Raw genomic sequence first — 13,284 nt, forward strand, 5'->3', positions numbered from 1 at the left:
ATCAAAATATTGTGAAGTAACCCTGCGTATTCGATTAGCAAATCAGCAACGTATTTTGAAATTATAAACGGACATTCCGTCAACCTTGCCAAACTCCACGATGACAGTTACATCAGGATCATTTGCCATCACACTTTCTTGTGGAAGTATCATGGTATTTTTGAGTCCTATAAAGCTCTCGAACCCACACGAAACTAGTTTGCAGGGACTAGATGAATAGTGTTTTGTAAATATTTAACTTAAATATCAACATGTGTAAAAACTAGTGTGTAACAGAAATTTGAATACCCAAACAGAATTACTGATACCCAATGATTTTAAAATGCATGGGTAAAATACCCACAACACCAAAAGCTTATCTGGAGCTCTGTATACCATCTTCTATAGCTGAAATTTAAAAACAGGGTTGTGATTCATCTGAAGAAAGAAGGAAGATCAACTAATAGAAGTACTGTATCGGAATACGAATCATATCGCACCTTAGTATTGGGATACATATCGTATCGCAACAGCACAGTATCATTACAGCTCTATGGTGGCTTAAAAAACCCCAAAAAACAGGTCTGAGCGAGATAAATCCAGGTGTTGATAGAACAAGCAGTAACCCATACCATTGTAATTAATATGATGACACAATTATCAAGGAACATGAAAATGTTTTACTTTATTTTTTTGTCAGGTTGAAACTGGTAACGCGAGTTTTCCATTGTAGGTTGTGACAATTATTCACTTAGAACAGTGGTTTGAATTATAAGTAGCCACATCTTGTAGATATAAAACTATTAGCCCAAAAACATTTCTAGACAAGAAATGTCTAGACGAAGCTTGTGGCCGTCTACATTCCCAGCGATAGAAATTGGCACTAGTTCTGTAGTCCATGCCAAACAGGCTAATATTTAAGGTATCATAAGGACTAGTGAAAATTTGCCATTATTAAAGGTTTTGCTGTATGTTATCATTATAAGGACAAGGGACTAAAACAGTTAGTTTCTATCGCTGATTCCACTAGCCCTTTGAACATTTTACTAGCCACACTCTGGTATTCATGTTAAACTATCATAACACTAACATGACAGAGCATCAAAGCTCACACTGTGAAGATTGGCCGTCATTATATAACTCCATCTCGAAGCTTTGAATTACTCTGAAATGGATTTCCGACAAATTGGATGAGACAAAGCTACGTTCCACTAGCCTTTTCAACACTTCACAAGCCACAGGCTAGCATTCATATCAAAGCAAAAATGCATCAAAGTCCACCAAACACATACTGTGAAGATTGGCCGTCATTATCAAAATACACTTGAATCACATCTACAACAGACTAATCTATCTCCTGACTCCATTCATAGCCTAGAAAAACAGAGATAAATCCAATGACTGATACATTCCGTAATGCTGCCCTATATACATCCACATGGAAAATCATATTGATATTCAATATTTCTGATACATATTTTATTCCCTAAAAGTAATATAAATCAGTATGAAAGGAAAATATTTTTAAGATCCGATATTCTTTTTGGCCTCAATATGCATCAACACAGGTACCCTGGTCTAACTTAATCATCACATGTGTAATAACAGAGTTACAAGACTGATCAATCTGTCAATCCACTCTATCCACTTCATCATAATAATTAATCACTATTGGTCATTATTAATTTTATAAGATCAGTTACTTGTGCCTTTAACTATACATGAAATGAAGCATGAATACGCAATACCTACACATTCAATGATAATTTCTGGTTAAAAGAAAACTACCTACTTTCCTTGACACAAAACCATAGAGCTTCCCTGATCACATGCATCATTGTAATCTTGTCACATGCCTACAGTAGTAACATACACTCCCTGCAGCATCTCACTGCAACCTGATATCATACAGTATGGTCACCATCTTCCTGAGGCAAGGGAGTTAACTGACTATAAAAGTCCAGTTTCCACCCTTGCTGAACTAGCTGGAATAATGGCGTTACATTACATATTGACTTGACTAAAGAGTCATGCCTAGTCCAATCAAAATCGCCATCCTGTTCGGAAATTTCAGTGCAGATTTCAGTCAATTGCCATCTTCCCGAGGCAAGAGAGTTAACTGACTATAAAAGTCCAGTTTCCACCCTTGCCGAACTAGGCTGGTATTATGGAGTTACATTTTGGCTCGACTAACGAGTCTATGCATAGTCCAATCAAAATCGAGCAATGAAATCGAAATCCGGTCAGTAAACTGTCGTGTAGATTTCGGTCAATTGCAGGATTTGCAAAGCATGTTCACCGCCAACTCATTGTCAACAAATATTTTCCAAATCTTTTTACAGCCTCGTTCGGCAAGGGTGGAAACTGGACTTTTACAGTCAGTTAACACCCTTGCTTTGGGAAGATGGTCAATTGCAGGATTAGCAGAGTGTGTGTTCCCTCAACTGGGTGTCGACAGATATTTTCCAAATCTTTTCACGTTATTATTCGAGGTGCTAAAGTGACCAGATGCACTTTGCGAGGTAAGACCCGTTTTATTACAGTAAAGATCATGATTATCGATCAGATCGTCTTGACAGGGTGCCACCATTTTGTTTGCAGCAAATGCCAGTGATATGAGAGGAAGAATCTGATTGGTCAAGAAGGACATAGAAGGGACTTAACTCGTGGGTACAATCGAGCCACGAATTTCCAGCCTAGTTCGTCAAGGGTGGAAACTTGGCTTATATAGTCAGTGAACTCCCTTGCTTCGGGAAGATGTATGTTCATAGAAGGTTCATTGTTAAATATGTTTCTTCTTTTTCATGATGCCTGCACCTAAAACGATAACTGATCCTTATGTTTATATTAAATTTTTATTAAAAAATTAAATTTTCAACTCAAATTAATATTTTCTCCACTAGATTTTGACTTTTAGCTTATGCCATGCCACTGACATTGTGTCAGACTTGCAGGAAACCAAGGCAGATATTGATTATGAACGTTCACACATACACAAAGTAATTATTTATTGTGCTAAAGCACATAAGAATTATGTTTATATTAGGGCTGGGACGAGTCCATATTTACTACCCGGGTACCCATCCCCTATTACCCGACCTTACTCAGGTACCCACTGTAGGTCTCAGGAGAGGTCTCAAAATGTCCGATTGGGAACATTTTTGGCATAGCCCTGGCAAAACATATTTAGATACATGTATTAAACAATCTGGTCATTCATACACTGAAGTTAAGTTATATACATTAAGTTATATCTTTATTCAACCATATGAAAAATTAGAAGGAATGGGTGCATAGTCAGAAAGAAATGCGAACATTAGTTACTTGTAGTGTAACCATAGAGTTCTAGATAATTGTTGTCAATAAACAATATATCACTTGACTAACCACGGGTTCGGGTAGTCCTGTTGGTACCCCGGTCCTACTCAGTACCCACCCGAGCCTAGTACCCGAGTTACCCATCCCAGCCCCAGTTTACACAATCACATAGGTAACATACAAAGAATATTTTTAAATGCCTCACCACTACCCAGACAATTTTGAAAAAGTAATTAGAAACAAGACTATTTTAAATGGCCTTATCTGTACTGTGTGAGACACCAGTTTTACAAACCAAAGAGCTTTGGTAAGTCAAAACAAAAGGCTATATAAATCTGCGAAATTCAATATTTTATTACCGTATTCGACGTAATAAGCGCCCCGCTCTAATAAGCGCCCACGGCGATATTTGCTAATATATTGGCCAGTGAACAATCCCAATTAGCACCCTTTTCCGATTGATCAATGTACACAATACTTATTCATTCTCGTATAATACGCACTCGTGTGTTATATGCACCCTTAATTATGGGCAATTAAATTCTGGAAAAATATATCTCTCGTATATAAACATTTCAGGCTGTCAGCATAAACGACGAAATTTATCTTTCAACTTGTTTTTTTTCTACAAAATAATATTCTAATAAGAGCCCCCTATTTCTAATTTTGAGAGCACCCTGGACGCTTATTAAGTCGAATACGGTATCTTTTTAGTAAAAAGCATACTTATATCGTTATCCTATCTGGTGACTAGGGAAGTGCAGTGTCATCACAACTGTAACCCACATCTTCTGAACCGACATGCGATCCTCTTAATCTCGAGATAACCCCAGGTCAGAGGTGTGGATGATACTATACAATTACACACTTTATAAGAGGTCAACACCTGTTTTTATGGGCAATAAAAACCAATATTGACCTTGTACAAAAAAACATGTATTGACGTCATATAGTCTATAATTGTTTTATCATATAAAAAAGAGACAAAATTCACACAAACGGAGCATCTCATTGGCTAATGTTTGGGTAATATCACTTCCATGTCATTCCAACTGAAGGCAATACAGTGAAATTTAGAGATCTGACTTGATATCAATACACATTTCGGTTGAATGAATTCCTTTTATTATATAAAGCAAAGGACCAGATAATCCAGCAACTGACATCATGAGCAATGATCGACGCAAATGGGATACGATGACATGCATCAACCAAGTCAGCAAGTCTGACTGCCAGATCCCGTTAGTCGCCATAATCTTATTGAAATGTATGATAGAGAATTTTCAAGACCCTAAATATTTTTTGATACTTTGTTTATATTTTTAAAACTACTTTTTAAGTCGCAAATACAAGGGTTGGTTAACCATCACTGTGTGTTAGGTAGGGAGAATTTATGTTTAAAGGTTTTACATTTTTAATGAAATAATTTCATTTTCCGGTAGACAAAAGTATATAATAAATAGGATATTCCATATGTCTGGTGAAATATAGAGAATCTCACCCGAGTGTCTTTTGATATCAAATATATCAACACAAGTTGATAAAAGTGGAAAAATTCCGAGGCTTGCCGAGGATTTTTGCCACTTTTATCAATGAGTGTTGATATTTTTTATATCAAAAGACACGAGGGCGAGATTTTATTTATCATCCATCATCATTCTTCCAACTTTTTCAATTTGTAGACAGTCATTAGCAGTGTCTTCAGTGTAAAAAGTACTGCTAACAGCTTCAGTAGCAGAGCCACTAGTGATGTCATTTAATTGTGATGTCATGGTAACCAGTGACGTCACAATGGTCTGCAAAGCATTGTGATGTAATTTCATTGGAGCGATATCTACAGTGTAGATATCGCTTGATCTAATCCAAGCCATATCTCTTGTGGGAGCCAGTTTTTGATGATAAATCATGTTTCTCTCATCTCGTGAAGGGAAAAGGAGATATTTTTACTCGTGGTTATGCCGCTTGTTATCTCCTTTCCCCCATCCTTCGATGACAGAAACATGATAATTCACTCGCCACATGAAATATCCTCTATATGTTTACAGATTTAAATTGGTTGGTTGGTTTGTTGTTTTACGTCGCACTCAGCAATATTCCCGCTTAATGAAGGAGTTCTGTAATTAATCAAGTCTGGACCAAACAATCCCCAGTGATTGTTATCATGAGCATCGATCCACACAATTTGGATCAATGACATGCTCCAACTATTAGTCAGCGAACTGATCCTGTTTGTTGTTGTTTAACGCCGCACTGAGCAATATTCCAGCTTTATGACGGTGGTCTGTAAATAATCAAGTCTGGACTGGACAATCCAGTGATTGACATCATGGGATTCGATGAGATGCATCAACAAAGTCAACGAGCCTGACCGCCCAATCCCATTAGTCGCCTCTTACGGCAAGCATGGGTTGCTGAAGACCTATTCTACCCCGGATCATGTGAGTCAAAACCTTAACCACAGCACGGTTCCTCACCTGGACATGTACTCAACAGTCTAAAATGTCAACAGACAAATAGAAAAAGTTGCTCTTCAACTATGCTCAGTGTGAATATTCCCAACAGTTCTGAATAATTACTGAGGAAACACTAAACTCTAATGATCTGAACATGATGTCATCATTATGAGGTACATACATTGAAAAGTTTACAGAGCCAAATATACCTTTTGAAAGGACTTAAAAGCATCTTGTGCGTGTGTGTGTGTATGTGTGTGCATGCGTGCGTGCGTGCGTGCTTGTGTTTGTGTGTGTGGCCCAGTCACCTAAGGCGCCGAGATTCGCTGAGCAGAGTTGCGTCCCTTGGGAACGCCAGAAACCTATGATTGTGGGTTCAAATCCTGGTTTGCCCTGATTATGTTTCTAGGTTTGTCAGCACCATACCCGTGCTCGTGGGTTTCACAGAAGGGGTAAACATAAACATCTGAGACTTCAGACACTTGGGGCTTTCCTCCCACATTAAGCTGACAAGCCGTGATATGACTGGTATACTGTTAAAAGCGGCGTTAAACCCAACACACTCACTCACTCATTCACTACACTGAAACAGGTCTAACGTGAGTAACAGACACTGAAACAGCAACACGTCTTTTAACCGTATACGACTCTTGGTGCATTGTATTATAACTAAAAGCGTTATTCCCCCACCCACCCCTACAAACTCATTTTAAAAATTCAAAAGAACTAATTTTAAATGAGAACTTGTCAATGATCGATTTCATGATCAATTCCTACAATCAAAGTAGCGTTTAACGGTATAAGGATCTATACTGAAGCGTTGCCTGTACAGTATATAAAGAAGTTGTTATCCATAAATTGTGTCTACTTTGTCATCCGTCAACTCATAAGTAATGCCTATCGAACAATCCTTCAATCAATATTCCTTTAAATCAATTATTGGGAACAACACTATGAGAAACTGTGACATTATACCATATTAGCGTGTGTTGTGGTAGAACCATATGGTAAAACACTGAGGAAGATGCGTGTGTTGTGGTAGAACCATATCATACAACACTGAGGAAGATGCGTGTGTTGTGGTAGAACCATATCGTAAAACACTGAGGAAGATGCGTGTGTTGTGGTAGAACCATATCATAAAACACTGAGGAAGATGCGTGTGTTGTGGTAGAACCATATCATAAAACACTGAGGAAGATGCGTGTGTTGTGGTAGAACCATATCGTAAAACACTGAGGAAGATGCATGTGTTGTGGTAGAACCATATCATAAAACACTGAGGAAGATGCTTGTGTTGTGGTAGAACCATATCGTAAAACACTGAGGAAGATGCGTGTGTTGTGGTAGAACCATATGGTAAAACACTGAGGAAGATGCGTGTGTTGTGGTAGAACCATATCATAAAACACTGAGGAAGATGCGTGTGTTGTGGTAGAACCATATCGTAAAACACTGAGGAAGATATGTGTGTTGTGGTAGAACCATATCATACAACACTGAGGAAGATGCGTGTGTTGTGGTAGAACCTTATCATAAAACACTGAGGAAGATGCATGTGTTGTGGTAGAACCATATCGTAAAACACTGAGGAAGATGCGTGTGTTGTGGTAGAACCATATCGTAAAACACTGAGGAAGATGCGTGTGTTGTGGTAGAACCTTATCGTAAAACACTGAGGAAGATGCATGTGTTGTGGTAGAACCATATCATACAACACTGAGGAAGATGCTTGTGTTGTGGTAGAACCATATCGTAAAACACTGAGGAAGATATGTGTGTTGTGGTAGAACCATATGGTAAAACACTGAGGAAGATGCGTGTGTTGTGGTAGAACCTTATCGTAAAACACTGAGGAAGATGCATGTGTTGTGGTAGAACCATATCGTAAAACACTGAGGAAGATGCGTGTGTTGTGGTAGAACCTTATCGTAAAACACTGAGGAAGATGCGTGTGTTGTGGTAGAACCATATCGTAAAACACTGAGGAAGATGCGTGTTGTGGTAGAACCTTATCATAAAACACTGAGGAAGATGGCTGTACTCACTGGCTGCTCTTCCTCTCCCTCTTCATCAACCTGGGCGGCGACAGCACCAGCTAGCGGCAACATCGGCTTTCCCATCTTGGCCATCCGGGATATTAGCTTGGCCTTGTCAGACTTGGGGGACTGTCGCAAAACAAGGAATCTCTTCTAATGATTTAAAATTAATATTTGCATTGAGCTTTATATATACATTTTTGTGACAAATAAATCTGAAAATCACAGGTCTTGATCCCCCCCCCACCCCCCTCCCCCCTCCCACTACAATTGTAAATACTGCCACGGAAACTCAGATAATATCTGTTCATTTCATACGTCATATCTTCATTATCTTCCTTGGGTCAGTAGGGTGGTTAAAGTGCTGAAGACCCGGGTTCGATTCCCAACATGGGTACAATGTGTGAAGCCCATTTCTGGTGGCCTTGCCGTAATATTGCTGGAATATTGCTATATGCGGAGTAAAACAATACTCACTCACTCACTCGCTCTATATCTTCCTAAAAACAAGTATTTGTCAAGTGACGAAATGTCCCCCTCCTGTATATACACCATAGTACCAAATATGAAGACAATCCAGTGTTTAGTTCTTGAGATATCGCGGCAACACCGTTTTCCAACTCCAAAAGTAGATTTGCCTGCTGTGACCTTGAAAATTGGGTCAAGGTCACCAAAACCGACTGGTGTCTGCGGAGTCTGTATATACATCACAGTTCCAAATATGAAGACAATCCAGTGTTTAGTTCCTGAGATATCACGGCAACAAACAGGTTGGACGTACGGACGTACAGACGTACGTACAGACGGTCGTGAATACTATATTCCCCGCTTCGCGCTTTCGCGCGGCGGGGGACAATTATAGGGAATAACCTCAGAATCAGAGATTATCCCTCTCCCCAGTTAAGGAACACTGTAGGTCCCTCGCCATTTATTTTCTCAGGACAGATAACCTGTCATTCAGCCACTTGCCTTTTTCTATAAATGAGTAACAAACTTGAGGTAAACTCCACACATGAAACTGTCAACTGGATGGAACAGGGTAAGACTTACGTTTGCCATCTGTTCGGAGATAGACCTTGTTCTTCCCTTGACTGTGTCCCCATCCTCATCCACAGCCTTCTGCTCCATCACGGGAGTGGGGGCGGGGGACTGGTTGGGGGAGTCACCCTTCTGTAGTTTCACCTGCGCGCAAATACAAGTTACAAACTAAAACATGGTCATACACAGAAATATTCCCTTAAAATTAATGCAATAAGAAATATCAGCTGACGTAAAAAATATTAACACATTATTATGTAAATTATATTCCACATTTCACTGATTCTGTAAATTGTGGATGAGTAAATTCATGATGGTTGGCATCTGTGATGCATAATTCAAAACTTGTTTTTGCTGTTGTTAAATTGTCATAATCATGATAATAACAACACTTTTGAAACAAGAGTCATCAGAAGATGACAAATCCCCCACAAAAGCAAGAGGCACCACTTCAGCCCCTGGTAAATACATGTACCAAGTTTGGACGAGAAATCTTTGACAGTTTTCAAATTATGCTCCGGAAACGAAATATAAACGGACAGAATGACAGACAGATCAAATAATGACAATATCCCCCCGCATTATATTATTATACAATGTATGTTTCCATAATACATGTAAAAAGGAAAACAATTTCATTTTATATTTTACCACTGACTCAGCAAGTCTTTATTTGAATTAACCTCAAAACAACTGGGGTTTTATGTCCACAACATTTCTCAAGTCCTGAACAGGGATTCAAACCAGAGACTCAATGTCGACATTGTGACACCTTGTCCACATGACTTTAACAGCATTATCAAGATATCAATGAATAGATACTATCTGTCGTATTACTACCCAAAGACCAGCCTCACTGACAATCTTGTAAGTTGTTATTTTGTCCCATGATTGAAAGAAGGGAGATAACTGTACACAACACAAAAGCAGAAATCACATCTCAACTTACCCGAATGACCTCCACATCAAAGATGAGTGTGGAGTTAGCAGGGATCCTGTTTGGCATCCCCTGACTCCCATAGCCGAAGCTGGGAGGGACAACCAACAACCTCCGTCCTCCTTTCTTCATCCCGAGGATGCCCGTCTCCCAGCCCTGTCACAACACGAAAAATATTCATCAGAATTAGTGGCCATCCTCTCAGCATCCTCCTATAAATAAGTCAACCACTTAGTCATTATTCTCAGAGGCAAATCCACGACTTTGAAAAAGGGTGTGCACATACTACGGAAGTCACAAATTGACTTGGCCGAGAGTGCAGTAAACATGTAAAGTCTCTGAAAAAGGTGTGTGCACCCCCTCTCTGAATCCGCCAATGATTTTATACTACTAGTCTATGGCCCTCCATTTTCATGAGCTGGATCATAGATTGTTTTGGGATCATAGATTTTCAAAGTCTGTGGAAGAAAAATGCCAAAAACAAGTATGATGTTGCTGGTCAGAAAACCAATACCCATAGATCACATCATCTTGATTTGTACCAGTATCACAGATGAAACAGCAGTTCATCATTGTCTGCAACATGTTTCTGTTTTTCTCATAAAACAAAGGGAGCTAATTTGGTTAAAATCTGTGTCAGTTCCTCGATAGCGATAGACCCATTTGTGGGTATCTGTATACCACAGCTGCCGCCAATCACAGCTCCCCACTGTGCTGGTGCTTTACAACCCTGCATGGAGTTGAAATAGGAACCGATTGACCGGAATATTTACAAACAAGTGATGCTGATTGTTAAAAAGCAGTCTGCAACTGATGAAACCAACAAGCTAAAATTTATCTGGGAAATACAAAGTCAGTCATAAACCTTTTCGCATCCCACTATAAAGACATTCCATCATACACACACATATATACATATCATTATACTGTGGGTTTGAGATTATGAGGCTCTTGTAATGACCGCCTCAATAGTGGTGGCAGCAATGAGCGAGTGAGTATTGTTTTACACCGCTTTTAGCAATATTCCAGCAATATCATGGCGGGAGACACCAGAAATGTGCTTCACACATTGTACCCATGTCGGGAATCAAACCCAGGTCTTCGGTCTAACCACTAGGCTACCCGACCGCTGGCAGCGATGAGCTTGGGTCTATTGGATGTACTGTGCAAAACATCCACTGTCGCTGATCAGTAAACTAAAATATGTCAAACTCAGCATGACACTGGTATTGTTTGATGATTTTTTCAAAATCACAAAACCGTTTTTGTGTGTAATGTGCAGACGAAAAAACGTGTAATTGAACATTTTGTATTTTTGAAAAGAGTGTCGGAGGATCTGTGACCCAACAAATAAAAGATAATGACTTAATCAGATGAGCCCTCCAATTGTATGTGGGGATGTTGTGTACTTACCTTAATAACTTTTCCTTTCCCAAGTTTGAACCGGAACATTTTGTCTGAAGTGGCATTGCTATCAAAAACCTACAAAGGAATTATAGAAAATAGTTACCTTAAACTCATGCTGAGAAATCTAAGAATCCTCACTCTGTTCTAAATGTTCTTCTGTCTTTCTGTTTTCAACCCGAACAAACTCAAAAAGTTACAATATGGTAATACTGGTGATTATAATTTCCGCAATATTTTAGTTAGAATAACAGCAGCCCCTTTATGATTCTGGGTTAGCATCGGTCCCCCGCAACATATTCTTGTCATAAAAGGTGACTAAATGGATTCGGTTGTCATAAAGCTGGAATATTGCTGAGTGTGGCGTTAAACAAAAAACAAACAAAATCATTTGTTTCTTTATCTGTTGTTTCACGCCACAGTCACTAATATCAAGGCAGCTTGTTAACAATGGTGAATTATCAAAGATCGGGTGGTCAGACTCGCTGACTTGGTTGATGCATGTCATCGATCCCAATTGCGTGGATCGATGCTCATGATATTAATCACTGGATTGTCTGGTGCAGACTCGATTATTTACAGACCGCCGTCATATAGCTGGAATATTGCTGAGTGCGACGTTAAACAAAAAAAACAACAAAAAGTATCAATCTAGGTGGTATTAGGCAATGAGCAAAGTCCCATGCCTTCAGGTAAGGTGAGGTGAAATGGGGTTTAACGTCACGTCCAAGATTATTGCACTTATATAGCGACGTGCATGTACGTGTGTGTGTGTTTGTGTGGCTGCTTGTACTAGTCCCGACTGTTGCTGATTTATAGTGCTAGCTCACTGAGATACCATGCCGCAGTTTAACATGAATACCCCACTCAGACACAGTATACTGACTTCGAGCCGACCAGTCCTTGTTTTAGACCCTTAATGCCGAGCGCCAGACAGAGTAACAACAAGTACCATCTTTTAACGTCTTTTGGTATGACGTTGTCGGGGATCGAACCCTGGACCTTCCGCTCTCCGGGCGGACGCTCTACCACTAGACACGGAGGCGGTCCCATGCCTTCAGGGTGTGATGATACACAATCAACCAAGTCACTAATTCTGACAACCAGATCCATTAGCCTCCCACAACCAGCAAAATGTAGTCCCCACTTGGTTCAGCATTATTTTCAGAAGAGTCTACTCCTAAAACACCCCTTCTTATGAGCAAAGTTAACCATGCTATGACCACAAGGAATCTTGAAAGACTCAGGCTTCAAGGAATGGGGCTTAACATGCATTCAAGATTATTGCACATATATAGTGACATGCATGGCTGCTTGTACTAGTCCAGCCTTATGCCAGTTTAATAGTGCTAACACATCGAGATACCATGCCACAGTTTAACATAGATATACCACTCAGACACAGTATACTGACTCCGAGCCAACCAATCCTTGTTTTAGCCCCTTAATGCCAAGTGGTAGGCAGATTAACAACAAGTACCATCTTTTAACCATCTTTTAACCATCTTTTGATATGGCGTGGCCAGGTGATCTTCTGCTCTCCCGGCATGGGTTCCAGACGACTATGTAAGTTGCAGACAGCTCACCTGTCCATATGTATTGTTTGTCATCAGCCAGCCGGTGTATTTGATTTCTGCTGAATCATCAGGTTCCAGCGGGCCCCCGTCTCCCAGAGTCAGGTCCTGGATCACCACGCTGTCTAGGGACCCACCAGTGCTGTTGGCTTTGCACAGCGCCACCTGCAGGGGACATAAGGGTAGACGACAAGAATGAAAAGTAAGTAACATTTTAATTGCTAACTGATCTTAAAGAGTAAGTATCCTACGAGTATAATTTAAAATTTCCTGAATCATGTCAATTGGCACATAAATGGGACAATATCCAGCAAAGATTATCACGTCCTACTTACGTCTTTTGCAAACTTGATGATTGTCTCTTCCTTGTCAAACATAAGTGACCAACTCTGGCGTCCTTCATCATAAAAACTTGCATAATTGTTGGCTTGAACCTGTGAAAAACAGCACATTTGTAGCAAGTTTTGCAGCGAGCGAGTGAGTGAGTGAGTGAATGAGTGAGTGAGTTTCTTAATTTTTTAGCATATATCATCATAGTATAT

The 13,284-nt window shown here is 39.7% G+C and overlaps 1 protein-coding gene across 1 annotated transcript in view; it reads right to left on the minus strand.

The window, feature by feature from the left end:
* The window catches only part of LOC139459665 (FK506-binding protein 15-like), a 74,585-nt gene that overhangs the window by 49,315 nt on the left and 11,986 nt on the right, over positions 1–13,284 (minus strand). Inside the window, exons 6-11 of the mRNA XM_071241283.1 lie at positions 13,078–13,176; positions 12,755–12,907; positions 11,178–11,246; positions 9,777–9,920; positions 8,840–8,971; positions 7,799–7,918 (exon numbers count right to left, since the gene is read on the minus strand). Of these exons, the coding sequence (XP_071097384.1) occupies positions 7,799–7,918; positions 8,840–8,971; positions 9,777–9,920; positions 11,178–11,246; positions 12,755–12,907; positions 13,078–13,176 (717 nt within the window). The remainder of the gene's footprint in view (positions 1–7,798; positions 7,919–8,839; positions 8,972–9,776; positions 9,921–11,177; positions 11,247–12,754; positions 12,908–13,077; positions 13,177–13,284) is intronic.

The sequence above is a fragment of the Haliotis cracherodii genome, unplaced genomic scaffold, assembly GCF_022045235.1.
Source record: "Haliotis cracherodii isolate W230 unplaced genomic scaffold, xgHalCrac1.p SCAF_13, whole genome shotgun sequence".
Lineage (NCBI taxonomy): Eukaryota > Metazoa > Mollusca > Gastropoda > Lepetellida > Haliotidae > Haliotis > Haliotis cracherodii.